The sequence below is a fragment of the Aythya fuligula genome, chromosome 24, assembly GCF_009819795.1.
Source record: "Aythya fuligula isolate bAytFul2 chromosome 24, bAytFul2.pri, whole genome shotgun sequence".
Taxonomy (NCBI): domain Eukaryota; kingdom Metazoa; phylum Chordata; class Aves; order Anseriformes; family Anatidae; genus Aythya; species Aythya fuligula.
In genome coordinates, this window is record NC_045582.1 from 3,966,952 (window position 1) to 3,994,891 (window position 27,940).

The window sequence follows — 27,940 nt, forward strand, 5'->3', positions numbered from 1 at the left end:
TCTGTGTCCTGGCTGTCAACTGTGTCCCGGCTGTCAACTGTGTCCTGGCTGTCGACTGTGTCCCGGCTGTCGACTGTGTTCCCTGGGGAACGGGGGAAGATGAGGTGTGGCTGGGGGGGAAGATGTTTGAGGAAGGAGAGCCCAACAACCAGACAAGAGCTTGCAGGGAGGCTCTTGGCTGCAGCTATAAATGTCTCGCCAAAAGGGGAGTTTTACAACACTGAGAACTCTCATAGCCACAAAGGATTTGGTGATTTTGGAGAATTTCACCACAAAACTGCTTCACAAACCCAGGGCCTTTCTGGCCAGCCTGCCATCCAGGCTGGAGGTCCAGGCTTTCCTAGAGCACAGTGTTCTCATCCCAGGTTATCGCTGACTGCTTCACAGCCCTGGAGATCCTGTAATGGATAAATCCCAGAGCAACCCAGTCTGATCTCACAGCTGACCCAGCCTTGAGCAGGAGGTGGGAATGGAGGTGTCCTGAAGTCCCTTCCAGCCTGAATTCTATGATTTTGTGCCCTGGGAAATGTCAGTACTTTGGCTTTCATTTATTTATTTATTTTAATCCTAGCTCTTTCTCCTTTTCAGCCCCAATCCTTAGGTTTCCTGCCCAGCAGGTGCTCCAGGACCCGAACACACTCACCATCCGCAGCCGCATCCTCCAGTGCCTCCTGGTGATGCTGGGCTGAGGGGGTTTCTGCTGGGGCGAGGTGAGACTTCAGCTCTTTGGCAGAGCCCTGCTTCCCTAAAATCAATGGGGAAACGCGTTTTGTTTCAGGAAGTTTCCTGGAGACCTGGAAAACTCAGTTCTGGCTTGTGAACGGGCAGCATGCACCTTAACTAGCTGCATCAGGGAGAGCTCTGCTCGTTTTGTTTTTTTGGATTTATTAAAAGACGTCAGACCTTTTATTGCTCATCATTGCAGCAAGCACCTGAAACCCGAAGGCAGCCTTAGCACGGTGCCCTCTGTGGAGTTCGTGCTCTGAGGCTCAGGAAGGAGATTGGGAAGGAGCCAGTGGAATAAAAGCAGCATTAGGGAGAGCCCCAGCCCGCAGTGCTGCTGCAAGAGCCGTGCCTGCGGGATGGGCTGGCTGCAGGGACTCCGCAACCTGCAAACCTTCACGAGGGAGAACCCTTCAGGATCCCCGGCTGCACGGGGAGAGAAAACGGCACAGAAAGGCGGAGAGCGGCCGGGAGCGTGCAGACATCACCATCTAGCGGTCCCTGACGCCGGCAGCCTCGGCACAGCCCAGCATTTGCAGGTTCGGCAGGGCTGGAGTTATTTTATCAGCACTTGCAAATGGCTTCTCCTGGGGAGCTGCGAGCAGCCTCCACCTCCTGCTCCTGCTCCAGGAGGTGCCTCTGGCTGCTCATGGCTCATTTACAGCGGCCAGTGCAGCCACATGGCCCTGATTTTTTTGGAAAAAGCCGCTCCGGCATCCCAGCAGGTGGTTCCTGTGGTCCTGAGCCTGATCAGCCACACTCGCTGGCATTAAGGGCTAAGCAGGGGTCTTGCCCCACCCCATGGCTCAATGGGAAGTAAAGATTTTCTGTGTTACAGGGGCTTTGTCCAACGTACCCAGGTGTGCGATGGTTGCAGACGGACTCTGCTGCTCACCATCCTCATGGAAGGCTCCATCAGCCTCCAGAAACTGCCTCACGTTTGCCTCCCCACTTTCTGGAAAGGAAAAAGGAGTTTGGGGTTGGAGGATGCACCGAGGCGTTTTCCTGCAGCTGATCCAACGCAGCCACCCATGCATAGGGACAGGCAGCTGAGGGGACTGTCCCACACCTGCCCCAGCTGGGGACTGGAGGAGAAGTGGGTGGAGGTGGTTGTGTCCCCTGGGACAAGGCGTTTACCTTCTCCTTGTGGCTGCTGAACAGCAGCCGGATCCTGCGCTGATTGCTGCTGGGGACACTGGGGGTTACACTGCTCAGCTCCTGCTCCAGCTCCTGGAGGCACGTGGTAAACAGCAGCACCTCAAATTCCATTAAAAATAAAGATCTCATTTTTATCCTACTGGAAAAGTAAAACTGAAGATCGTGAAAATGTGTTCGAGATGGGAGTAGGACAGCCTGCAGATGGCCTGGAAGCTGTGAAGCTCGGGGTTTCACCTCCAGGAGGTGCCACAGGCTGACTGCCACCAGCCCTGAGGCTTTGCTCTTGGTTTTGGGCCAAAATTTTTGGATTAATTTGCCTTAATTTTGGATGAATTTTTGGATTAATTAACATTCCCCCAGGCTCGGCATGGCCAGCGTGCTCATTTCTGTGCTCTCTGCAGCACCTCTTCTGGCAGCTGTGTCTGCAGCCGGTGGCTGTGTGATCCAGCTCCTGCCCAGGTTTGTTATTAGAGGACCCATAAAACACGCACAGAAGGGGGCCAAGGCTGCTGTACGCATGTCTCCAGGACAGTTCTATGCTTACCATTAGCCTGAGCTTGTTTCAGCCCCTCCTGCCTCCCCTCCCCTGCCGGGCAGGTCCCCAGACTGCCCACTGCCGCGGTGTCCGGGACATCAGCCTCATCCCCTGCGGTGGGAGAAGAAGGAAGGGAGGATATTTTGGACGCCAGCACATTAAATGCTCCCTGGATCTGGTTTCTCCAGAGTGCTGGATTCACCGAGGTGGGACAGAGAATTTCAGAGCAGCACGCTGGAGGAAGCACGGTTCAACAGGGTGGGGAGAGCCAGGGCTTAGGGTTACCTTCTGTCCCCAGCACAGCCTGACCCTGGTCTGCGCACTGTGCGTTGCTGGGACTTGGGCACAGGTTGGACGCGAGGCTGCTCCTCCTACCGAGGGACATTCCCACACTGAGCACCCGTCCCCCTGCTTTAGGGCCCTGGATTAACCCCGGGGGTGATCCCCGTTACCATCCCCATTACCTGTCCTGTGCTGCGGCAGTGCCCTTGGGGGTGCTGGGGGCTGTGCGCCCCGCTGCCTGGGGGGAGCCCCCCGGGGCACTGCTGGCCGATGAGGTTCTCTGCTGAGGCTGGTCCTGGCTGTTGCTCATGTCCTTGTTTTCTCCCTTCTTCTCGTGCCGTGGGTGCTGTTGCTTCGGTAACGCTTCCAAGGACTGGGGTGTCTGGGGCCAGGAGCACCCACGTCGTCAAACACCACGTGGGCTGAGCCCAGGATGGCAACCGAAGGGACCTGGTGGCCACCATCCCGGGGATGCTCCCGGGGTGCTCAGCAGTGACCAAAGCCCTCCCCAGCCAGCTCCCCGACCCAGCTGCATCCCTGGGGCTGCGTGTTCCACATCTCGGTGATGGGCACATGGCTTTGAGGGGCCAGGTGCGCTCCCAGCAGGATGCGCACGGGGCCACGCTGCCCACCCTCACCTGTATTGCTTTGTCCTCCTTCGACACGTCCGTCCTGCACTCCACCTGCCTGGGCGGGTACACCTCGGCCGTCAGGATCGTGCAGCATGGGACAGACTCCCTGCAAGGTGGGCACCGTCCTGTCACCCCCTGTACCCCACCTGGCTGTATTTCTGCCTCGAGGGTGGTCAGGGGACATAACGGAGCCCTAAAACATGAATGGGGACAAGCTTCATCCAGCCAAAGAGGAGGCATCCCCTCACTTACGTGGAGGTCCTGCTGGATGTGGAGATCTTCCTGGGGGCAGTCACAGCTGAGGAGGGGGCAGACGCTTCCCAGCTGTCTGCCGAGCCACGTTGTGGTGTCTGCTGCTGCTTGGAGGCCACAGGGCTGCAGGACTTTGGCCGCTTGTGGGGCTTCATCCTCTCCTTGGCCAGCCCTGGTGGGAACGGGGCCCCGCGGGGCCGTGCTGACACCCAGGTCCTCGCACCCAGCAGGGAAACAGCCGGGATGGTGTGACCCCCGGCTCTGTCTGCAGGGGCAGGATGTGACCCCAGAGCAATGGGTGTTAAAGGTCTGCAGTGCAGACCCCCTGTCCCGTTGCCCCTCTCCGGGCACCCCGCAGCAGACTCACCCCCTGGCCGATCGCTGTGGTGGCCTCGATGCACCCAGGCAGTGCGGGGCAGTCCCCAGGCTCGCTGCCTGTTGTCACCCCTCTGCCCGATGTCGCCTGGTGCCCCCATTCTGCCTGATGTCACAGAGTGCTGGGGGCATTCCCTGGCTCAGCTCCCCCGTGCCAATGAGCGCTGTGATGGGGACCGATGGGGTCCCTAAGGCACAGGGTGACACAAGGATGGGGATGACACCCAGGCTCCAAGCACAACAGCACCTCCATCCCTCCAGCTGCTCGCTGGGCCCTGCACCATGCCCATAGCCCATGCCCATAGCAGGAGCAGGATCCCCCCATGTACCCCTTTTGGGTGGCCCTACAGGGCCTGGCCCCAGCATCCTCACTCCAAGGCCAGCCTTGCACCTTTCCAAAGAGTTTTCCCAGCACTTTCTGTGGTCCCAAAATGCTGCTTTGGAAGGTGCCCACCAGGTGTCCCTGCAGCCCTGTGCGTCGCGGTGCTGAGCGGGTGCCCAGGCAGGGTGCTCAGGCAGCACCCAGCTCCCGACTTTAGCACCTTTGCCCCCAGCCCAGCTGGCCCCAGGATGGTCCCGCAGTGGTCTCAGCCCAGCTGCCCTCCTCCAGGGGCTTTTTGTGCACACTGAAGGGTTTTGGGAGTCTTGCAGAAATAGGGGGGATGCTGGGGTTTGCTCCTCTGCAATGAACGGAGGGGGCTGCCGAGAGGAGCCCAGCCTGCAGCAGGCTCAGGGCCATGCCGTGCCCCCAGCTGTGTTACCCACTCCAGGAAAAAGCAATAACAGAGCAGAGAAAACCCCATGGAGATCCCACAGCCCTGCCCGGGCTGGTTCCCTCACCCATCCACCCCTCCTGGCCCAGACAGGCCCCCCTGGTACTGGGTCACACAGCAGTGCCGACACAATTCGTGGTTTGAGGTTTTTATTTGGTGCCCTGGGAAGCACCCCCATGTGGAGCACATCTCTGCCCACCCAACGCCTGCTCCGGGGCTCGGCCCCAGCTGCCCCCCAGCACCATCCCTGATGTCCACCACCCCTGGGGACAGGCCAGGCAGGGAGCAGGGGACACAGCCCCCAGCAGGACCAGCCCTAGGGCCTTGGGGTGGGCACGGGACATGAGGTGGTGTCCTGGTTTCAGTTAGGACAGAGTTAATTTTCTCCACCAGGACAGGTGGGTGCTGCTTTTTGGTGGAACTGAGGGGAACGGAGCTACCAGGATAGGGCCCAGAGCACCTGGCCAAGCTCTCTCTGCCCCCAGGCTGTTTTTTCCACAGGAGACAAACCACGGGTGGGTGACACACAGCCCCAGGCTGCAGGATGGGGCCTGAAGGCTGCCTGCTCATTTGGACCCTGAGCCAAGCAGAAAACCATTACCCTGGCCAAAAGGCACAGGGAGGGGAGAGTTCGTTCCCCGGAGAGCCTGGGCTAGGCTCCCGGCATACAGGCAATGCAGTCCATGTGCTTTGGGACATGGGGACAGTGGTGGGGGACACGGGGAGCTCAGCCCCATCCCAGGGCTGCAGCTGGGACCAGCACAGCTGATGCTACATGGAGGTGGCCGGCGGTGCAGAGCGGAGGCACGTGGAGGGGAGGGGGAAGGTCACAAGCAGCCTGGGGGCTGCTTTCCACCATCCTGAACCACAGCAACACGAGAAACGTGTGAACTGCTGGGTTTTGAGTGGTGTCCTCAACCCCCAAAGCAACACCGTGGCTGCTGGGACTTCACATGGCCAGTGCACGAGGGCATCCCCGAGGAGGCAGAGCACAGCTTGGCCTTGGGTTCTAGCCAAAATCCGCTTGGCCCAAGGAGCACCGAAGAGTTCACAGGTTCACCACTAGGCAGAGGAAGACCCATTTCTCCCTGTTCAGTGTATGGAGGGGCCACCAGCTCCTATGGGGCGGCCCGCAGAGGTATGGACGAGAGGTTTGCCGTGGAAGCACGTCCCTGCAGTGCAGTGAGGTGATGGAGAACGGGGCCGGAGGCAGCCCGGGGGTTGTTAAATTACACGCAGACACACACACGCACACAAGCTCTTCTGTAAACTGGACTCCTGGAGACCCCACGATCCCCGGCTGATCCCACAGCCAGCTCTGGATGCGGCATCCTTACATGTTCCCGCGGTACGTGATGTTGGTGAAGGTCGACGTGGCCTCTTTGTATAACGGGTTGTTGGCCTGGGAAAAGAAACCAAAGAGCATCACCGCTTCGTGATCAGCATCGGCACTCACCCCACTTTACAACTGGGGAAACTGGGGCACCAGTGGGTGTGGGATCCATGGCTCTGCTCAGAGCTTTGGCTCTACAATGCGATGTGCAATTCAACAGCTCCTCATGAGGTTTTTATAGGGGAGAGCAGGGAAAAGCAGTTGTGGAGGAGGGCACAGGAGCAGAAAGGCATCCAGAAAGAGCAACCCCAGCTCATCCACCCCTTCAGTCCAGGAGCCAGGAGGTGGGGGACAGGCACTGGTGCCATCCTGGCCCCTTCCCTCGTGCTCCGGGTGCCTCAGCCCTTCCAGCACCCCGTGGCAGCAGGGACCTTCCTCCAGCTCACGGGGTGGAAACACTTGTGTGGGTGGTGAGTAAGAGGGTCACGCTGGAGAGAAGTGCTCAGGATACACCAGAGGTGGGAAAAGTGCCTGGGACATCTGCTCTGGTCTGTGCACAGCCTATGGGGCCACAGCAGGCTGGGAGAAGGGGTGCCCAGTTTGGTGGTGCCACCCCAGATCCTGCTGTGACCCCACACAGTGCTTCAGAGAGCAATGGGATGGATGAGCTGGTCCATAAGGACAGCGCGTTGTGGGTCCTAAATGGGGACCAGGCTCTTGTACTGGGAGCACTGGGATCTGGATCCACTCAGCCCAGTGGAGGCAGAATTCAGGGTCTCCTGCCCATCACAGCCCTTACCGTGTCCCACTTGGCCCTGGCCTTCTCCTCCTCGAAGCGGGCGAACTCTCGGCGGTCGTGGATGGTGATGAGCAGCTTCCAGATGAGCAGGGCGGCCAGGCCGATGAGCAGGATGGCGCCCATCACCGACAGCAGCACCACCAGGATGTCTGGCCCCTTCGGGCAGTCTGGGGGGATAGGAGAGCATGGTTGGGTGGGCACCCTAGGGTGCCTGATTGCGGGTATGGGGGCTCCTCTGCTCTCCAGAGGGCTTTATCCTCCCTCGTGAGAGAGCCTCCAGCTCTGAGCATCTGTCCTGCCCCCCAGGGCTGCCTGTGCAGGGACTGGGGAGGTGATGGGTGGCTGTAATTAGAGCTGATGGCTCTTTTAATGACCCTGGTTTTGAAGGATCTGCAGCCATATGGCCCCCTGCTCAGCTTGATAGCAGTCCCCAAGGATGCTGGAGGCCCTGGGCTACTCCGTGCAGGGGCAGCATCGCTCCTGTGTGGCCAAGAGCTGGATCTTAACAGCACGTCAAGAAAATGAGACCCCTGGAGTCAGAAATGTGGTGGGAAGACCGAGCTCCTCCTTGGTGGCTCAGCAGGGGGGTGAAATAACCCAGAGGCATGGGGAAATGTGAGACACAGGCAGGAAATCACAGCCCGGGTGCACAGAGCGGGGAACAAAGCAGCTCTGTGACCTGTGCCAGCCCCTGGATCCTGGCCAGGAGGCACAAAGGGGGCTCCAACCCCACGGTTAGTGCAGACCCCCAGGAGCAGCACAATCGGCACCCCCAGCCGGGTCCTACCTGGCTCCTCTATAACGTAGAGGATGGACTTGCCGCTGGAGTCCTCAAAGTACTGGAAGCGCACCACGCAGTCGTTCTCGTCCTTGTAGGTGCAGTTTACAGCGTCCTTGCCCCTGTCCCCTGCAGGATTGAGAGGCTGTCAGAGCCCTCGTGCTGGGGACATGTGCATGGCGGGTGTACGCAGCCCCGTGTTTCCTTGCTTTAGGGCAGAAATTTGTGCCGTGCGCCCCATCTCCGCTCTTACCCAGCTCCTGCACTGTCTCAATCTCATCGCGGCACATACGGCTGCAGGACTGCTGCTTCACCAGCTCACCCCGCTCGAACTTCTTGCACTCCACGCAGTCCCTGAGGAAGAGGAGGGAGCTGCCGTGAACTGCTCTGCACCATCCCCGAGGCACCCTCCCACCCTTTTTTCTCTCCAGGATCCCAACCCAATGGATTTGGGGATGGTCACCATACCTGCGGGCACCAACCCTGACGGGCACCATCCGAGCTCTCCCCCCCAACTCACTTTTTGATGGTGCAGGCATCCGGGCACGTGGGGCACTTCTCGCAGGTGTCCCCGTAGGAGCCGGGCTGGGTGCAGTCGCATTTGCCGCAGACGCAGGAGCCGTGGCCGCTGCACACCAGCCCGTTGCTGGACATGCAGGTGTCCGTGCGCGTGGTGCAGTTGCAGTAGTCTCCGGTCCAGTCCGAGTTGCACACGCAGTCCCCACATTTGCACGTCCCATGGCCTGGGGATGTCCAGGAGGGCATCAGGACCCATGGGTGCCCCCATGGATGCCCACAGATCTCCTCTGGGGATCATCCACGTGGGATGTTTGTGCACCCAGAGCCACAGCTCCGTCTCCGCGTGGCACAGCGAGGTGGAGCAGCCACCCAGGACATTTGTGTCCCCCTGTCCTTGGGGTGGGATCTTGCTGCCCCCAGCAAACCCCATCCTTCACCTCCCTGCCTTCTGTACCCCCTGTTCTTCTCTTATCCCATGCAAACAAGGAAAAAATAGCCAAATTTCAGGCTGAGCTAGCTTGGCTCTGGCAGCAGCTGGAGATGCTCAATCAGCTCCATCTGAGCTGCCCAAGCTTTGGCTCTTGCCTTTAGTTTCAGATCTGGTTAGGCCATCTGGTCAACCCCTGCTGTCATTTCCCAGCCCAGCGCCACACACGGGAGAGCTGGCTGCTGGGAAGAGCCCAGCCAGCTCCACACACTCCTCTGGCTCGGTCAGACAGCCCGACGTGCTCAGATCCTGCCAGAGCCCGCAGCTATTTGGATCCCGGTTGGGTTTTTGACTCAGCCACCAGACACAGCGAGCAGCGGAAACGCTGCGGTGCCGGCACGCGCCGACCCATCCCAAACACCGAGCACGTGGGAGCTCTGCTCCCAGCTGGGGAGCGCCGGGGCACCGCGTCCCCCACGGCCCCCATGGCCCTGGAGGCACCGGTGTGAGAAATAAATGTGTAACCCTGTTAATGAGGAACTGGAGCTGAGTCACAGGAAAACAGCGCCGCGCCGGGCGACGAGGTATGGAAACAGAGGGGGAGGCTGGGGGAGCGTGGCTGAACGGGACGTGACGGATGCCAGCGGGGTCAGACGGGGCACTGGCAATGAGACAGGGCAGGGCTTCTGCCAAGTCTGGCTTTCGTGGGTGGTGGCCCCCCGGGAAGGGCTTGGCAACCTTTCCCCGTCTCATTTCCTCCTCAGCCTTGGGCGCACAGCCAGGGCTGGCCCCACTGGGCAAAGGACTCGGGCACGGAGCTGGGAACCAACGGATGGGGTTAATTAACAGCTCGCCTGGCTCGGGGGCAGCGTGCCACCAGCACCTTTGCCCTCACTCTGCCTGACACGGGGGATGCTGTGCAAACAGACAGCACCACAGGAACAGCCTTGGGTGGCAGCATTGAGGACAAGCACCCGGCTCCCACGGAAAATCACTGCCTGGGGGGGAAAAATCCCAGCCCCCCCTGTCTGATGTTAAGGTGAATGATCAACCCCAGTGGTGTGGAGGCAGCTGGGGGCTCTGGGTGCTGCTACCCCTCTCGCATCTCCTGGGAAGCCAGGAGATGGGGAAGGGCCCTGGGGTTTGCTCCTCCAGCACGCTCAGACCTCCAGGGCTCGCTGGAGATGGGGCTTGTGGCTGAGGAAGGGGCTCTGACAAGTGGGGCACATGAGATGACTGCTGCTGGGATTTTTTTTTTGCAGAGATGGTCTCCCTGGTCCCTGGCATGGGAGAAGCGAGGTTCCCCAAATTGAGAAATGCAGCAGGCAGGACTGGGAGCCTGGCAGCACAGGGAGGAGGCGAATATTCAGGAGATGAATATTCACTGTAAGACCAGCGATGGGGGAGGATTTTCTTCCCCACCGCTTTTTGCCAAAAGGGAGTCTTCAAGAATAGGGTGGAGGATAAAATTAGTGCATCCTCTCCTTGGAAATCCCAGTGCCTCTCCCCACCCCTCTCTCCCCACCCTGGGGATTCCTCCTGTGGAGCAATTCCTCAGATGTGGGAGTCGAGCAGAACCTGGCCGGCTCCTGCCCTGTGCACCCCAGAGCCACTTCCCTTGGAGCCCCCCAGCCACCTCAACGGGGCTCCCGAGCCTAAGGAAGGATCAAGGTCTGCCTTTAACCCTCAGAGTCCATCCCCTGCCAAGGATTTTGGGCACAGGCTGCTGAAGGGGGAGTCATTGCATCACACCCTGAACTAATCCATGGCTAAGCATGACACAATGCATGCAACGAGCCCCCAGATGGCTGCCATCTCCCTCAACCATGAAGCTGGCCAGCAAAAATACCTCTCTAGCATACCCCGAGGTGCTTTGCTCCATGCAACCACCACCCCCGGGCACCCCACTCACCTGAGCACATCTGGCCCTTGAAGCGGACGCAGGAGAAGTCGTCGCACTCGCAGTACTTGCCCGTCACCTTGCCGAAATCGCTGCTGTGGCAGACGCACTGCCCGCAGATGCACTCGCCGCGCTGGCTGCAGTGGGGCTGGCCCGGCCGGGGGCTGCAGTTGTCCTGCTGCGAGGGGTTGTACTCCTCCTCCGAGCACTCGCAGTGCGAGCCCAGGCGCCCGGGGTTGCAGCGGCAGACGCCGCACTCGAGGCTGCCGTTGCCTCCACTGCAGAAGGAGCTGTTGGTCTCAGCCTGGCTCTCGCAGGAGCAGCTGCAGTTGAAGTTCACCACCACCACCAGGCTGTCCTTGAAGCCCACGGGTTTGATGGTGAAGGATTTCTGGCGCTCTTGCGGGCACCCTCGCACCTTGGCCTCGATGCTGAAGCTCACCTGGGGGGGGCAGAAGGGTGTGTCTGGGTGCTGGCACCCCCCTGCAGCCTTGGGGTACCTGTTCCAGCCTGGTCTCAGCATCTGCTCTGTGCCCAAGCTTAGGCAGCCCAGAGTTGGGTCCAGCAGGATCTCTTAGGGCTTTCCCAAACTGTCCCAGCATGGGAGAGTGCACCTGCCCACCACAGCGTGTAGACAAAATCAGCCCAAAAGCCCATGCACCATGGCTGGTAGACCACAGCCTCTGCATCCAGCAGACAACAACATTTTTCTCCTTGCGCCCACCCAGCTGGACCCTCTCTCCACCAAAAAGATGATAATGTCCCCATAAGAGCCTGTGTCCCCCAGGATCTGGGGGGAAGCAGGCAGTGTGGAGGGGGAGAAAAGCTGAGCCCATGGACAGGAGCCTCACCGTGTCCCCGATCTTGAGCCCCATGCAGGACTTGAGCCCAGGGATGACCTCGTCGTTGAGGCAGGTGGCATTGAAGGACAGGGACAGCTCTTCGGGGAGGTCGCGCACCTCTAGCTCCACCTTGGAGCGTATTTTCTGGGGGAGGAGAGAAGAAAGATGGAAAAATCCAGCCAGGCTGCACGGGGGACCACCCCGAGCAGCCACCACACCCCAGTGATGCTCCTACACACACGGGAAAGCACCTTGATGCTTTCTAGAGCTTGGCCACGTCACTCCCCACGGGGAACACCTTCGAGGATGGGAAAGGACAGGGGTGAGCTCCCATCCCTGGGGCCCCCACACGTGTGGGTGGAGGCAGATGCTCACAGCTGGCCCAGGGAGGCTGCTGGAAGCTGGGGGAGCTGCCAAGTGTCCAGCTGCTTGTGGTGGTTATTTGGGGAGGAAGAGTGCTGCTGTGGGGCCATCACAGTGCACAGCTCTCCTTTGGGCAACCCTGGGTGGGGTTTGTGTGCTGCGAGGGTGATTGCTCTTCCAAGATGAGGAGAAAGCCCCCTGCACCTTGCTGCTCCCTCTGAGCTGCCCATGGGGACAGGATGTGTTGGCCTTGCACACTCACCCCATAGGAGTCCACTATGAGCTGCAGGACGTTGCTGGAGTCTCCTGACAAGGTGCCCACGGTGGTTCCTGGGATCAGCTCACTGTAGTTCTGGAGAAATACCACCGTAAGCACAGTCTGCTCATGACAGGTGAAGGCACCACAGCTGGGTCAAGCCATTCCCAGACACATGAGAGCTTCCTGAGCAGCCTTGTGAGGATGGGTGCCACCAGGATCCATCCAGCCACCCACAAAAGGTGCCCTCAGGACCCCACAGCCCCCCACGAAGGTGGCTTTGCACAGCAGCCGTTACCTGGTAGAGGCCAACAACTGTGTCCGTCACAGCGAAGATCAAGTTGATGTTCTTCTGCGAGAGCTTCTCAGTCATCAGGCCCAGAGAGGGGTAGTCCTGGGGAAGGGGAAAGGCTGCACCCTGAAACACGTAGTCCCAACCACCCCGGTCCCCCCCATGCCCTCCAAGCACACCTGGACCACCTTTCCCATCCCCAGCAGGAGCTGTGGGCTCCCAAACCCCACACACGGGCCTGGATTTACCAGTGTGGTGGAGGCTGAGTAGAAGTTGTCCTGGCCGATGTGGCACTCAGCGTCGTTGGGCTGCACGATGCCGGCCAGCCTCCCGTCCAGCGCAATGTGGGTCTTGGCGTCCGTGGTGAAGACGAGCAGATGGGAAGCATCATTCCTCCAGCCGATCTTCTTCTGTGGCCAAAAGCAGCTCCCAGTGGGGTGGCAGTGTGTGCGGAGGGCAGCCCTATACTGGCACCTCGCTGCCACCATGGGGCATGGCTGGGCCCTGGGGACCAGCCTGTCACTGCAGGGGGAATTAAGGGCAGCCCCTCTCCCAGGGAAGTGCTGGGGAGCCAGGCAGGTGAGCATGGGCTGCTTGTGAAGGTGAAAGACAGGCTTTAATTTGATAGAGTGTTAATCATGGTGGCTAACGACTGAGGGGCACGAACCCTCCCATCTCGAGCAAAATCAAGGTGCTGGCAGAGGAAAAGGTGTCCCTTCTGGGCTGACATGGGATCACCACATCTATCCCCAAAGCATCTGCTCTGCTCCTCTCTCCTCCCAGGTCCACGTAAGGGCCATGCTCTACCCTCTCCTTGGTTGAGACCCAGAAATGCCCTTGCTGAACGTGCGCCCTGCCCACATCCCAGCCCTGCTGTAGCTCCACTGCAAGAGGCCTCAGGCCCCGTTCTGGTGGGGTGGGAGCTCTCTGCCAACCCACCACGCTCAGCCTAGCGACCCTCTCCCAGCGCCGTCCCAGCCTTCCTGCCCCTTACATCGCACACGGTGGCCTGGATGATGGCATCGAAGCCGCCCTCGGGGGCGTCGCGGTTCCGTGAGACGCTCTGCTTGCGCACCTCCTCGTTGAAGCGCGTCACCTCGTCTGTGAGTGACAGGACGTGCTTGTAGCCAAACATAGGCAGGCACGTTTCCCCAATCCTGCAGGAGAAAGTGGTCAGGGCACAAGTCTCATGGGTGTCCCAGCTCCTGTCCTCACTGTGCAGCCATTTCACACCCTCTGGTCTTCTTCTGGGCGTGCCGAAAGGACCCAACCACCCCAAGAGCCCTGAGCATGAGGCTGGTGAAGGATCTTTTAAAAAGCTATCATGTTACAGTGATGCTGAGATTTTTAGGAGTTAGACCTTGAACAAAAACGGTGGAAAATTGTTTCTTCCCACAAGAGCTTTTCAAAGTCTAGACGTGCTCCCCCTATCCATACCAGGACATGCAGTGCAGCCCAGCTTAAGCCCTGCCCCAAATCAGACACCCAAATCCCTTCTGAAATCCATTTCCACAGATTTCCAGCCACAGTCTGGTGATGTCCCATTAGCTTCCAACCCTTACAGACCTCCCTCAGCTTGGGACTTACTCATAGCAAGGGTTTTCGAGGGCTTCTGGAGGAGAGATATACATGTAGGGGGAAATGGGCTTGTCCACAAAGGCCCCAAAACCGATTCGCAGATTGCTGGTGAGCTTGCGCATCTCGCTGGCCAGCGTGGTGCCCAGGTTCTGGATGTTCCTCAGATCGTCCTTCATGGAGTTGGACAGGTCCATCAGGTAGTAGATGTCCACAGGATAGTCTTCCACTTGACGCACTTGGACTTGGAAGATCTGTGAGTCATCTGTAATATGGCAGGGCAGAGGAGTAAGAGATCATCCCCTGGGAGAAACAAAGGGGGCTGGTCGCAGGACTGGGGAGAAAGTCAATGGGACCCAACGGGGTCAACAGGAACCCAAGGAGATGGCTTAAAGCTGCTGGGAGGAGACTATCACAGTGAGACACACCAAGGAGTAAACCACTAAGAGCAGGGTGCTTGCATGTGAGGTGTGCTGTGCACCCCTTGAAGATGGCAAATGTCCCACAGCTCCTGTTCTCCAAGCATCTCATTACTACGACATGAACTCCTTCTGCTCAGAGTTGTCCTATGCTGACAGTGTGGCCAACACAGGATGGATGGAGCGAGTAAAATGCTGTACACATGGGCAGCAGGTCTTACGGGAACAGCCAGGGGACTGAATGGCTGCTTCAGGCTGCTTCTGAATTCCTGAGGCCTCCAAACATCTCCTTGAGCCTCCCCATCCCTGTTCCTTCCTGTTCTTCTTGGCTCCTCCCAGCCCCTGCTGGGAAACTTTTTGATGAAACACTTTCTAATGAAACAAAACCTCCTTAGAACCTTCTGGGGAACAGGCCAGTTTTAATGACTTTGAAAAAAAATAATGCTGAAAACACTTAGGGTTGACCTTTTCTTTCAACTTTCTAGAAGGGACAAAGGTTCTTTCTTGCTGTTTTCTGAAACTACTTCTTTGATATGCAACTGGGGCACAGCTGTAGCCTTCTCAGAACACCTTAAACAACAAGAAAAAAGCTTTAATCAACTTTCATTTAATCGTTGTTTTCATATAAATCTGTATCTCAGATTTAGATTTTCAGGATCGGTAAAGTATCTTCAAAATCCAGGAGAGCCCGAAGAGCTCCATGCCCCACTGTCTGCATGGCCAGGTAGCAGCACGCAGTCAGGAGTCCCAGCTTCATCCTTGGGGGACTTCTGCTCCTCCTCATTGAGTTAAACCACAAGGACTCAGAGCTTGTGGGACATGCCTTGGTTATGCCATTTGGCCTTCTCTCACGAGCTGGGAAAGACAACTCTTGCTAAGCCCTCTTGTTCTGGCAGAGGTGATATCAAGCCAGGGTTTTCTTCTACTGCTTCCAAAATCCTTAGAGCACCACATGCCTCCTCCGATCCTCTCCAGAGCAGCACACATACCTGTCTCTTGATGACTGCTTTTGGACCTAAAGACAGCAACGGTTACCCCACAGCTACACGTCCCCTTATCATGGGGAAGGGGACACAGCTGACCGCTGTCACTCACATCAGAACTTCTCTTTGCCCAGCCCAGGGACATGCTATCAGCCTCTGACATCTGTCCCTGAGGCCAGAATGAACACAGAACCAAAATTTGTTCCTGCTGAGACATCTGTGAGCAGATTGATGATAAGAGCAGGGATGGGCTGTGTGTGGGGAAAGTCTGGACATGGCAATGTCACCATTTTGCTCCAGTTTTCCCAAACCCTTTTTGTGACCTCAGGTGAGTGACACCAAAAGGAGAAATCAAACAGGGGAAGTACAATGTGAATAAATATATATTAACAAAGCCCCTTAATACAAGCCTTGGGAAAGATAAGGGTCAGCCTTATGGCACTGAGGCAGCAGTGGTTAAGGTTTAAGTGGCTTCATAAAATAATCCCACAGATGTCGAAATCACATCCCGTCCTGCAGGGCTGAGCTGGGAGACCGAACAGCAGAAATCAGCCTGCAGACAGCCAGATTGCGGACACTGCTGGTGGGGTTGGTGTAGCCCCAGCCCTGCCTTGTCCCCAGTGGGTCTGGGACAACCTTGGCCAACAGGTGATGGCTCATCCATCGCTTGAGCTCTCCAAGCTGTCCCCACCACATCTCCTTTTCCCACAGCATTTTGTGGACTCTTACCCGGCCGCAGGTTCAGCTCTATTCTCTGGGGTCTCATCTGGGTGGTGGTGGAGCCCCCTGAGCCCTTGTCGCTGAGCGGTCGGTCCTCCTGGATGGTGACGCTGCTGGTGGGGAACTCGATTAAGTCCTGCCTGCAGCCGTTCTGCAGGAGGTTGGCGAGCAGGTCGCAGCGTGGGGACGACTGGTCCATGGTCTGTGGGACAGGGGAAGAGTCAGGAGTGATGATGGATGGCTTGCCCAAGCCCAAACCCCTTCTGACATCTAGGAGCTGGAGCCACAAGTTTGTTTCTTGGCACAGCTAAAAGGAAAGCCCCTCTACATGGGGTGGCTGCGTGCCAGAAGAGAGTGAAGCAGGACACAAGCTTGGCAGGCTGTGAGCAATGGGCAGAGTATGAGACTTTTTTGTTTTGTTTTTCTAAGCTTTGGCAATAGAGCCACCTTTTCCCCAGTTTTCTTGACATACACCGTCAGAAATCGCCCCAGGAGCAGCAGGCAAGCCCAGCACACAGCTCCTTTTTGAGAGCCACTTGAGCTTATCTGCAGCTCCCAGCATCCTGCCAGCTGGAGCCCAGCTGAGGAAGGGGAACCAAAAAAGGAAAAGAAAGACCAAAAAGGCAACTGGGCTGCGGGAGAAGCCATCGAGAATCCGTCAGAAACAGGAAGCCAGAAGTGTGAAGTCACGGTGGGGGCTCCGGCCCCCTCCCTGATTTCCTAGAAAGTTCCCGGCTGCCTGCCCTTATCTTGGCATGCTCAGAGGGCTCCCGGCACTCCTGGGGGGCGGAGGGGGGAGAGTTTCCTATCGGGACAAATATGGGAAGAATTCCTCTCCTGGCCCAGCGCTGCTGGGATCTGCCGCTGCATGTTCCTGGCAGGGCAGCCGCTGTCCCCTCTCCATGGGGTTCCTCCCTCCTGCTCCCCCCCAGCCCAAATCTTTCTCCATTCAAAGCCCCAGGAGGGCAGAAGTGAGATCCTTGCCCTCTCCGCACCACCAATGCCCCTGCCCAGGTTATAAGCTCCCCTCAGGTCCAGGTGGGTTGAACCCGGGAGCTAATTTGTGTGTTTTAAGCAAACAAGTGGAAAAGTGCAAACAGCATCAGGAGGCCCCCTCCGGCAGCAGCGGCCTTTATCTGCCTTTTTCTCCTCCCTCAGTCCGAGCAATAGCCAGAAAATACATCAGCAGGCGTGTTCCTCCCCTGTGGCCTCCCACTCCTGCCCAGGCAGCACGCTGCTGGTGAAGAGGACATGTTTTACGTCTACACGAGCTCTGTGCACCCACCCACCCTGCCACCTCATCCTGTGGGGCTCCCCACCGCAGATCTCCAAGCCCTCGAGGCCTCTGAACCTCTCCCTGTGACCCCACAGACCTGGGTGAGGTGCCTGGATCATTCCTGAGCCCACGGGTAATTACACACCCGGTCCTGTCCTAGGCAGGGAAAGCACTGGAAAGATGAGGGTGAGAGGCAGGGCTGGGCAGAAAGGTTTTTAACCATGCCACTGGGCTCTTGAGCAGTACCCTGAGGTGCTGGGGGGCTCCCAAAGGACACGCAGCTCCTTGCACAATCAGCAGCATAATTTCTACTGAGAGATTCCCACGGAGAAGCTATTTCACCTCTGGGCCACATCCTTCCCCTTTCCTTGAAAGCCTCAACACAATTGACTCAGGACTTGTAAAACCGACTCGGAGGCAGCCCAGGCTCGCTGCTGGGGGGCACATGGTCCCACCTCCTCTGCCACCAGCCCTCCTGCAGCCCTGGAAGATGCTCCCCAGACCCACCTCCCCTCCTGGCAGCCCACACTAGGTGGTGCATGCACAGAGTTGCCTTCCAACCTCTCAAATTCTCCCATTTTCTGCAGTTCTGTGAGCCTGCTACAGGAGGTATCTGCTCAAGACCTTTGGGACAGGGATAAGGATCGGGCAGGGTACTGTCAGAGCCAGCTCCATCCCACATCTCCATCACTGCTGTGGCTGGGAGGCTGCAGTATCCCCAGGGCACCTCCATTTTCATCTCACAGGCAACCACACACAGCAACAGCTTCTCTGCAGGAGAGCTCATGGGAGGACCCAAGGAACAGATGCCTCTGCACATTAAGCTAAAACCTTCCAGAGCTTCTCTAAACCAAACCCTGGTCCAACCTTGGCTCTATTTTCCTCCCTGGGAAGTGACATTTGGGGTGGGTGAGACCCAGGAGAAGTCTGCCACGATGCTCTCCAAGGTGATTTTAGAGCCACGTCTCAGCTGGCTTTTCCCAAAAGGAAAAACAAGTGGCCAGGCATATCTATGAGCTGGTAACGGTGGTCAGGGTTTCTGAAAAATAAAGATAACTCAACTCTCCTCTGCTTCAGTGCTCAGTGGAGTCAGTGGTCACAAGAAAGAGCAATAAAATTCCTTTCTTGCTCGAAGCCAGGAAGGAGCAGCAGCAACTGATAACCCCCGGCTCCTCTGGGAGCCAGCATGGGTGGGAAAGGAGCACAGCTAAGGGCAGCCCTGTCCCTTTAACGAAGGAGGGGGGCAGGATCAGAGACCGCCCCCGCCCTGGGGATATTAAACAAACCCGCAGAAAAAACCCTCATTTGCTAAATTAAGACAATGTGGTCCAGATGTTGGAGGCAGAGCTGCTGAGTAGTTTGCACAGCGTGGCTCTCCGGCGGCTGGCTGCTGGCAGTGGGACGGCTCCCTTGCTGCTTGTCACGTCTGTCCGTGAGCACAGCCCTGAGCAGTGCTGGAAATATTTCCTTTTTTGGAAACTTTTGCTGATCTGGGAAAAAAAAAAAACAACACCCAAGCTCGCAGTCCCTGCTGCGTCAAGACACCAGCCCGGGCTGGGAAGGAGCAGATGGATGGTCGAGTCCTTATCGAGCTGCAAAGTTCAGCTTCTTGCTTCTTGCAGGAGATAAGTCGGGGCTCATCCACACAAGATCTTTATGCATCCTGCATGGGATGATGCTGCAAGATGCCCTGGGATCTGATGGGACCTGCAGGTGGCCGGGGTATGCAGCGGGTGCCCGGCATCGAGCACCATCCGACAGCGCTCCCAACCTGGATCAGTTTTCCTGGGTCTGTTCTCCAGCCCCGTGGGCATTGCCACCACTCATGGGAGAGGATTTCTCAGCAGCAGAAGGCAAGAAAAGCCTTCTCTTAGTGCTTTCTGGGGAAGGGGAACTCCTTGCAAGCCACAGGAGTGCATTGTTAAGGCAATGGCTCACCCAAGCCCCGGAGTTTTTAATCACTTCTCCCATCTCTCCCTGCCTCCTGTCTCTGCCCTGGGGCTGCAGCTCACCAGATCCCATCAGTGTTAGGAACTTCCACCCTTACATCCCTGATGGGCCAACCCTAAGGGCAGCATTTTTGGAGGGTATTGTGGCAGACCTTCCAGCATCTCACCCACCCAGACGGGGATTTCAGAGCCGCAGCTTAGCTCTGACATCCTCTTTAGCTCTGTAACCAAGCCCAGTCACCTCACCTTACCACTCACCGTTTTCCAATGAATAAAACCCCAAACCTTCTAATCAACATTTGCTTCCTATCTCCAGACTCCCTTCCTTTCCCAGCCCTTTCAGGAATTAGATTCTTTTTAAAATTTGAGCTTCACAATAGGTTTTTGAGAAGCAAACCAAAAGGAAACCAGGTTTTCAAATGTATAGCTTTTCAGAGACAAAGGGAATTCACAGGGAAAACTTCAGCACTTCCAAGCCAACTCGACGTGTTTCATACTCATGCACCCAGGTAAGGGGCAGATTTTGAAAGCGAGGCAGGAATCCAGACCAAGAGCCGCGATGCGCATGGCTGTGGGCACTGCCAGAGCTGTGGTCACTGCCAGATGCCACCGAGGAATGTGTTCAGACACGGTGGGACCAAACGGAGACACAGCACCCATCCCACAGCCCTCAGCCCCCCCAGCCCTGCTCAGCCCCCCCAGCACTCACCTTTGCGGAGCACCAGGCACAGAGGGGGCTCACGGCCAGGCACTGCTTGCAGGAGTTCACCCCTCGAGTGGTGCAGATGTTACCCCCTGGAACAGCAAACAGAAAGCTGTCACCACCTTCGGGGCCACCAAACAGCCCCACCAGCAGGCAGAGCCCCCATCCTCCCAGGTCTCCACCCTAACCCTTTTTGCAGCCCCAAAACCCAGCTGCTGCCCCCCTGCCTCTTTTACGGCTGCCTCCCCCAGCCCGGCACCAGTTGGGCTCCATCCTGCCCGCCGCTGCTGGCATTTCCCACCTGCCAGCCTGATGCCAGCTCCTTAAAGTGTCCCCTGTTCCTGCAGCCCCGGGGGACATCGCCCCTTGTGCCTCTCTGCGGGCATTTTGGGGCAGTGGGGAGGGGAAGGAGTGAGCCCCCCAGCTCAGCGCCTCTTCCCACCCCCAGGCCAGCCGGTCGGTGCCTGTTTTTGCAGATGCTGAACTCAGCCCTGCTGGTCTCGGCTCGGGTTAAAACATGGGGAAAAGAGGGGAGGGAAGTGGCACGTGTCCCAAAACATGCTGACAGCCAACTGTGATGATGTCCCCTGGGGGGAAACCGGAGCTCCACCAGAGGAAGTGGCAGTGAGGATTTCGGGAGGTGCATGCCTTGGTTAGAGGCCAGTGTGTCCCATCAAGGGGCCCCCCAAAAAACCCTCAGGGGCTTTGGGGCAGCAGCAATGTCTGCTGGGGCAGGAAGGGCAGAGGTAGGAACTGTGCAGCTCTGCGGTCCCAACGGCTGCTGCTGCGGTGAGTGGCTGAGACACAGCTGTGGTGGCATTGCCCTGGGCTGTTTCTCCCTCCTGCACCTCGTCAGAGCTTCAGCATCTGCAGGCAACCGGTCCCTGGGGGTGCTGTGTGTCCCCAGCTACAGCCCTAGGAACTGGGGGTGCCAGCACGGAGCAACCGGGGGCTCCTCTGTCCCCACCTTCCCTGCCCAGGGTCCCCTCTTGCAGCCACAGGAGGAAGAAAAGAGGAGTTTTCTGCAGCAGTGGGAGGAAATGCAACACAGAAGAGAAAGAGGAAACGGTGAAACGATGGCATCAGGTCCTCGGGCAGAGCCACGGCTGCAGCTCGGTGTGGCTGTGCCTGCTGGCACGCAGCGTGCCAGGGCTCGTGGAGGTGGGTGCTGGTACGGGGTGCTGGCACTGATGGATCCGGGCATGGGACTGATGTGGGGACACAGCAAATGCCACAAGGCTCGGGCACATGGGCATGCAGCTTGTTCAGCTTTGAGGTTGCATCCACTCCCAGAGCTCTCTCCCTACACCAAAATACCTGGCTGCAGGTTAAAAGGATGCATAAAAGGAAGCAAAAAAAGGATGGGAGACTTTAAATTTAGCATGGCCCTAAAGAGCGACAGGTTGATCTCTGGTGCAGGAGGCTGAGCCCCGTGCCGATGGCTTGGCAGGCACCAGCCTGGCAGCTCCAGGCACTTGGGATTAAACTCTCAGGGCCACGTGCCCAAAGACGGGAACAGCTTCCAAAACTGCAGGCTCAAGGGGAGCCCTGATGAGTCAATTTTCTGGCTGATCTTGGCACTTAGGACCATGAATGGGGCCATCCTGCCCCACTGCCACATGACCAAGACACATGTCTGGGGATGTGGGACCTTTCCCCATCCCGTAACACCATACGGAGCTCTTCTTGGCTGTGTTTAACTCACGGCTGGATGGAGCAGGGCTCTCCATCCCATGAGAAGGAGCCGAAATCCCCCGGGCGCCAGCTGTGATTAAGGCAGGGCTGTTATCGCCATGCAAACACGCAGAAGGTGGTGGCCAGCCTCACCCCCTCACCCTGAAAATGCCTCTTTTTTTGGCATCTCCAGCAGCATTTGCACAGCTGGATGCAGGGTGAGGTGCTGAGGGCTTTGCTGGAGGCACGTGGGGAGGGGGAAGCAGCAGTGATGGGGGCACAAAACCACAGGAAGAGGAGAGCAGAGGGTGCTGAAGCTCAGATGCTCTGGTTCTGGCCCTTGGTGTGCAGGATGCTGCCTGGCTGCGAGCTGGTTAACAGGATTTCAGCACAGACTAAACTAATAAACTTCGTGCATTTTATCAGTGTATTTTTTTTCCAGCCATAAAAACTAATAAACCAAAGTACAAAAGCTGCATTTATTTATTTATTTTTTTACTACAAAACCCGCTGGTCTCATAAAACAATCTGATCCTAATGACTGAAGCTTTGAAATAAGGAGAAATCCCAGCACGTGAAATACCAGGAGCTAACCTGGGTGGCACAGGGAGCCCCGTTTGGGGTGGCAGCACTGCAGCCAGGCACTGGAGGGGGATGCACATCGCATGCTGAACCCAAAATGCCCCAGACGGCTGTGGCTGAGCATCATCCTTCCCTGGCTGGAGAAAATTACTCAGTGCTCAGCCTGAACTCCAAGTCACCTCCACACAGTGTCTGAGCCAGCCACATGCCTTGGTGGGTCTTGTCTTTTTTTTTTTTTTTTTTTTCCCTGCTAATACACTCATGCAGAAAACTTTATAAGGAGACTTAAACAAGCTTGATAAAGATACAAACCATTTTTGCATCTTCTCTGAGCTTTCTGCTTGTCTAAGCAATATGGATTTGGGCTTATTTTTGGCTGATGTCCTGCCCACACCATCCTGGGGCTGCGTCTTTTCTCTGAACCCCTCCCTGTCTACCAACATCTTCCTGGGGAGGAGATGCCCCGAGCTGATTACCGGAGAAATCACCTATGCAGCCCCAAAGAGCAACCTTACAAACCCAAAACTCTTTCAGGGGTTACTCTGCATTCCTGCTCAGGCTGTTGGTGGGAATGCACAGAAATCTGGCATTCTTTAGCCTGAACAATGTTGCCCCAAACCCCCTCGGGTCAGGCCTCCAAAACAATGGGACTGATTTATAAATCAGCAGCTGAAAAACACGGCACCGTTTTGTGGCTGCAGGGTTTGTTTTCTGCTTGCTTTGAGCCCCGGAAACCACACCTGGGGAGAAGAGTCCCTTCACCGGGCTGCTGTTCCGCAAGGCACTGAAAAGTTTTTAAAGCAGTGAGCCACTTTTGTCCTGAAGTCACCTGATGCCAGAAATCGGGGCTTTTAAAGAAAAGCACCAAAATAACAGGAGAAAAAAATGACACAGGATACTAATGCTGACTTAAACACACCCCATGCCCTTAAAATGAGATGGGTATGGTGATGCCTGCCCCATAAACTCCCCTTACTGCCTGTTTACAGAGGACAGAGTCCAAGTCCCATCCCAGTGCTCCCATTACAAACTAGTACCACAGCCCAACGGCGGGTAGGTGGCGGAGATAAAGTTACTGGGGTGAGAATAAGGCACGGAGCCACAACACTTTGATCCCACGGCATCTCAGAGAAACCCTCTTAGCCCCGACCCAGCCCCGACCCAGCCGGCCCGAGAGATGCTTTGTGTTTGGGAACTGAGGCAGTGCTCTGCCAGCTTCCCCTTCCAGCAATTTTTCCGGGACTGTGTGAATGCAGAAAACCCAGGGATTTAGGGGAAACAGCAGGGAATCTAAGCGGGAAGTGCAACATTAGGGCAAACACAGCTTTAGGGGCTGCAAAAACCTACCCCAGCTGCCAGCAGCGCAGAGCACGAGGATGCCGAGGGCGACGCGGAGCTTCCCCATCTTCTCCTCCGAGCCCCGGGGTTCCGGGGGGTGTCGGGACCAACCCGCCGTGAGCGATGGAGAGCGGCTCTGGGGCAAAACCTCCGGGTTTTGAGCCGTCCAGAAGATGAATCATGAGCCTGGGTGTGTGACACAGGCGCGGAGCGGGGCCGGCCGGAGGAAACTGCGCTGGCTCGTCACTCAAATTTGAGTCAGGGAGTGGCCCCCCCCATCCTGCCCGGAGCTCCTCACCCTTTTTCCTTTTCGCAGCTCACACAAGGACCTAATGAACCCGGGAAGAAAGTACGGGGCACGGGCGACCCGCACGAACAGGCTCTTTCCCATAGGCTCTTTTGCCGGGGTTTAATTCCTTGCAAAATCCTGCTCACACCCTCCTTTTGTTAACTCTTGCATGAAAGGCAGCCCGGCTTTTAAACCTGCTGAGGCTGAGCTGCCTGAGAGCTGAAGGATTTAAGGGGAAATAGAGCAACTGCATAGTGAAATGAAAGTGCGTGTGTGTGTGGGGGGGTCTTGGGGACCCTCCCCAAGGCACTGCAGGTGGAGACATCCCTGGTGGAACGGGGAGGGGAGACCCACAGAGAGCAGAGACTTGGACCTGGCAGGACCAGTTGGGTACAAACCCGGACATCACAAAGGGAGGGAAATTCAGATTTGGGTTGGGTGATTCAGACCCGATTCTCTTCTCTCCTGTGCTGTTTTTCTCACCCACATCCTTACAAATCGCTCCTGTACCAAGCAAGGGGTCAGATCTGTGCAGGAACATTCCCTGCTGAAATACCCAAAGAAATGCCTCACAAAGAGGTTTAAAAAACCTCTCGTCCCCCAGGGTCCTACTCAGAGATGGGGAAACTGAGGCAGGCAAATACAGGCTGGGCTGCCAAGGGAGGGAAGGGCTGCTCCCCTCACCGGGTGACAGGGGCTGGGGCCAGCAATGGCAAAACCTGGGGTCGGGGTAATCCCGGGGGGAGCAGAAAAGGAGCTTGTGCAGAGTACAGGGTGCTGTGCGGGGAGAAACGGGGATCGCTGCATCTGCCCGGAGCCTCAGAGACGAGGTGAGATGGGACTGGGGGCTCTGCCTCGGGAGCCGGGGAATTTTTCTTGGCTGTAAAAGAAGTTTCGATGCGTTTTTGCTTCCTCCACTCGCTGCCACCTTCCCGGCGGGTGCTGCTGCCCTCCTGCGGCTGCCTGGGCTCTGCTCGGGGGGGTCATTTTCCTCCCGGCTTCTCCCCCCTGACTTTTTAACGTGGATTTGGTAAAGAGAAACCCATCGACCCTCACGCAGTGTTGAAAAAGTGCTGCTTCTTGGTTGGAAAATAAAATAAATAACACCCCAAAGCTGCCTTCTGAGGGCTCTCAATCTTGCTCTGCAGCCATCTCAGCCTGCTGACCCCATAAGCCAGCTTTGGGGCACCCCAATTCCTGCTTTCCCTGCATGTGTCCCCCCGTCCCTGCCTGGAAATGCCACTGGTGTGTCTTTTCCCCCTTGTGCATGGCTTTCTGGCCAGCCTGTCCCTGTGTGTTGCACTGGACCACCCCAGGAACAGGTTTGAAGCTTTGTGGATGGGTTTGTCTCAAAGATTTGACTGAGTGAATTGTCGGTCCCAAAAGTCCTCTTCACTGAGGCCTCATCCTGCCTAGCAGCTGGGTGCCTGAACCTGCAAGTGCTGCCAGCTCCGAAGGGACACAGTCCCACTTGTCCCCTCCCTGAGCCAGCATGATCGGGACCCTCACAGCACGGGGGGATACTCCAGCCCTTGCTGCCAGCATGAGGCAAAACAAAACAAAACAAAACAAAAACAAAACAAACAAACAAACAAAAAAACTTTGAAAAAGAAGGAAAAAGCCACAAAATGAAACGTTTGACTTCCTGTACCCTCCTGGGCTCTCACCCTGCCTGAAGATGAGGATGGACCCGTTTTCCTGGCTGACTGCAGGAAGGTGCTGCTTGTCCTGCAAGCATCACTGTGATGGTGACATAGGGTGCACATAGTGCAGGGTGCACCGAGAAGAGTTTGGGCTCCCATCGCTGCTCTCTGGGGCTGGATACGGTCTGGAGAGCTGCACAAAAACTGGTCCTAGGGGAATAAATCATGGGATGCTCTGTGTCATGAAACCTGTGGTTGGATTAAGGTAAAGAGCAGCCCAGGGAGTACCCAAGAGCTGAGTAGCCCCATGTCCCCAGCTTCTCCAGCACTGCAGCTGGTGGCTGTGACCCCGGTGCCATGGCTGCAGCAGCCGGATCCGGCACGGAGAGGCTGGAGCTGGAGCTGGAGCCAGCAGAGGGAGCAGAAACTCCTCTGGTCTGAAGGCAGCGGGGAGAGGAGCTGCCACTGGGATGCTCTGGTCTCCCCTGGGGATTTTTCCTGGGCCTGGGGTTAAGTGCGATGGGTCCCTGTCCCGATGGGTCCCTGTCTTGCCAGGCTTTCTGCTTCCCCCGGTGCTGCAGACGGCCCTGCTGGGACAGCAACGCCGTGGGTGAAACAAGGAGGAAAAAGCAACAAGTAAACCCCAAACCTAGCTGCTTTTGGGCCCTTAAATGTCACAAAAGCAAAAGAGGCACTCAGCTCCTGGCTGTGTAAAAGAAAAATCAGTTGACACGCTTCCCACTGAGCCTCCCTTTACCCGCAGCCAGCCGGCCTCCCGCTTCTGCCTTTAGCTGCAATTTATCAATTCTCATTTGGGTTTATTAAAATCCCCTCTGGGGGCTGCACAAGGAAAGTGATCCAAGACGTACACAGATAAATCAGAACGAGGTCCCCACATCACAGCAAGCTCCTGTTCCTCACTGTCCAGATGCATCTGGACCCATGTACGGTGCCGGCTGGCCCGTGGGTGTAGGATCCTGAGCTAGGGACAGGAATTGGGGGGCAGCATCCCTGTGCTCCCCTTTGAAGGGGACGAAGGAGCAAGAGGAGAGGGAGAAAAATGTGCCCTGGGGACAACCCCCCCCAGCCAGAGGATGCTGAGAGAGGGACGGATCCAGCCCTGCCATAGGACAGGCAGCGCTGAGCAGAGCTGGGGGTGGACCGGGCAGGATTGGGCCAGCGCTGCTCCTAAGGAAGGAGTGGGTGGCACAGAGCAGCAAGCGGGGAGCGGAGAGAGCAGCAGGGACCTGAGGCTGCGGGCAGGGTGCAAGGGGGGGGGACAAGGGACCTGCCACCCACCTGGGGCTGGCATCTGGTGGGATTGAGGAGCAGGTGGAGGGGCTGGGGGCGAGGATGCGTTAGGGGCAGGACCCTAGGGGTCAGCCCCCACCCAGGGGTGGCAGTGGGGTGGGTGCAGGCACCCAGAGCGGGGCAAGGGGCTGCACCCGCGTGGGGAAGGGGTGGGCAGCCTGGGTGAGCGTAGGGGGGGGGGGGGGGAAGGCGGTCCTGGGGGGAGGCTGCAAGGGGGTGGAGTTGCTGGTTTGTCTTTGAACACGGGGAAGACTTTTAGCTGGGAACTTGCATCCGTGGAGCTCCCAGCCGGCAGGCATCAGTCCCCTGCTCCTGCCGGGAGGTCCCCAGCGCCCGTCCCTTGGGGTGGCAGTGAGGGCAGGGGGCATGTGGCCACCTTTGGCCACCTTCTTCTCCCCTGCGTGCCCTTTGCCTTTTCTCTGCCTCTCGCTCTGCTTGCTCGGGGACTTGTGCTGAGCTGCTCGTGCCAGGAGGGAGCCAGCGGCAAGCTGCACAAATTGGCTTCCCGTCCACCCCGGGCGTCGTGAGGAGGGAGGCAGGAGGGGGCACGGAGCCCGCCGGGATGTGAGGGTGGGCAGGGGGACAGCACGCTTCCCTCCTGCCTCCCTCGGAGATCTGGGACTGCGCACAGACCATGAATGGATCCTTCTTCAACCAGACTCTCCTCGAGCAAGGAGCTTACCCCAACAGGACCCAGGGCTTGGGGATGCTCCTGGCCTGCTGCAATGGGACCGGCTCGGTGCTGGCGACTGACGGTGGCTCCTTGGTCCTTGCGCCGGACGAGAGGAGCCTGTACATCACGCGGGTGGTGCAGATCGCCGTCCTCTGTGTCCTCTCCTTGACTGTGGTGTTTGGCATCTTCTTTTTGGGCTGCAACTTGCTCATCAAGTCGGAGAGCATGATTAACTTTCTGGTGAAGGACCGGAGACCTTCCAAGGATGTAGGAGCTGCGATCATGGGGCTTTACTGAAGCCACGGGGCACCTGTAGGCAAGTGAACTGGCTGGACCTGGTGCTATGATGCAGATTCCCGTGTGTTTGGGGCAGCTGGGGACAGTGGGAAGGGGGACGATGGCTTTTAACATGTCTGTGTCCATGAGGAAGCAAATCTGCGCTTCCCAGTGAGGGAACTGTCGTGGTGAAGGGGGAGATCTCCCCAGCGCTGTATCAAGCACAATAATTGACCAGCCTTGTGTTGCATGCAGAAATGGCTTAAGTTTTGCATGAAACTTGCAGAAAC

The 27,940-nt window shown here is 57.5% G+C and overlaps 2 protein-coding genes across 2 annotated transcripts; one reads left to right on the plus strand and one right to left on the minus strand.

Moving 5' to 3' along the window:
* Positions 1 to 5,889: 5,889 nt before the first annotated feature.
* ITGB3 (integrin subunit beta 3) lies at positions 5,890 to 23,525 on the minus strand. Its single transcript, XM_032202795.1, has 15 exons — positions 23,468 to 23,525; positions 19,871 to 19,956; positions 15,946 to 16,138; positions 13,827 to 14,079; positions 13,234 to 13,396; positions 12,488 to 12,649; positions 12,246 to 12,341; positions 11,954 to 12,043; positions 11,338 to 11,472; positions 10,499 to 10,928; positions 8,161 to 8,383; positions 7,894 to 7,994; positions 7,650 to 7,769; positions 6,863 to 7,029; positions 5,890 to 6,132 (listed from the first exon to the last, which is right to left on the minus strand). The coding sequence occupies exons 1-15, from the start codon at positions 23,523 to 23,525 to the stop codon at positions 6,064 to 6,066; spliced, it is 2,346 nt and encodes a 781-aa protein (XP_032058686.1). The 3' UTR covers positions 5,890 to 6,063.
* A 3,810-nt stretch (positions 23,526 to 27,335) lies between these two features.
* On the plus strand, positions 27,336 to 27,671 carry RPRML (reprimo like). Its single transcript, XM_032202579.1, has one exon. It carries the CDS (start codon positions 27,336 to 27,338, stop codon positions 27,669 to 27,671), a length of 336 nt encoding a protein of 111 aa, XP_032058470.1.
* The last annotated feature ends 269 nt before the right edge of the window (positions 27,672 to 27,940 follow it).

Bases quoted from the DNA above. Each gene is read 5' to 3' on its own strand.
- ITGB3 (XM_032202795.1), bottom strand. From the start codon at position 23,525: ATGGGGAAGCTCCGCGTCGCCCTCGGCATCCTCGTGCTCTGCGCTGCT. The intron at 12,650-13,233 runs GTAAGGGGCAGG...TTTTGGCCACAG, and splicing joins TCCAGGCCACCGTGTGCGAT to AAGAAGATCGGCTGGAGGAA. The intron at 7,770-7,893 runs GTAAGAGCGGAG...TCAATCCTGCAG, and splicing joins TGAGACAGTGCAGGAGCTGG to GGGACAGGGGCAAGGACGCT.
- RPRML (XM_032202579.1), top strand. From the start codon at position 27,336: ATGAATGGATCCTTCTTCAACCAGACTCTCCTCGAGCAAGGAGCTTAC.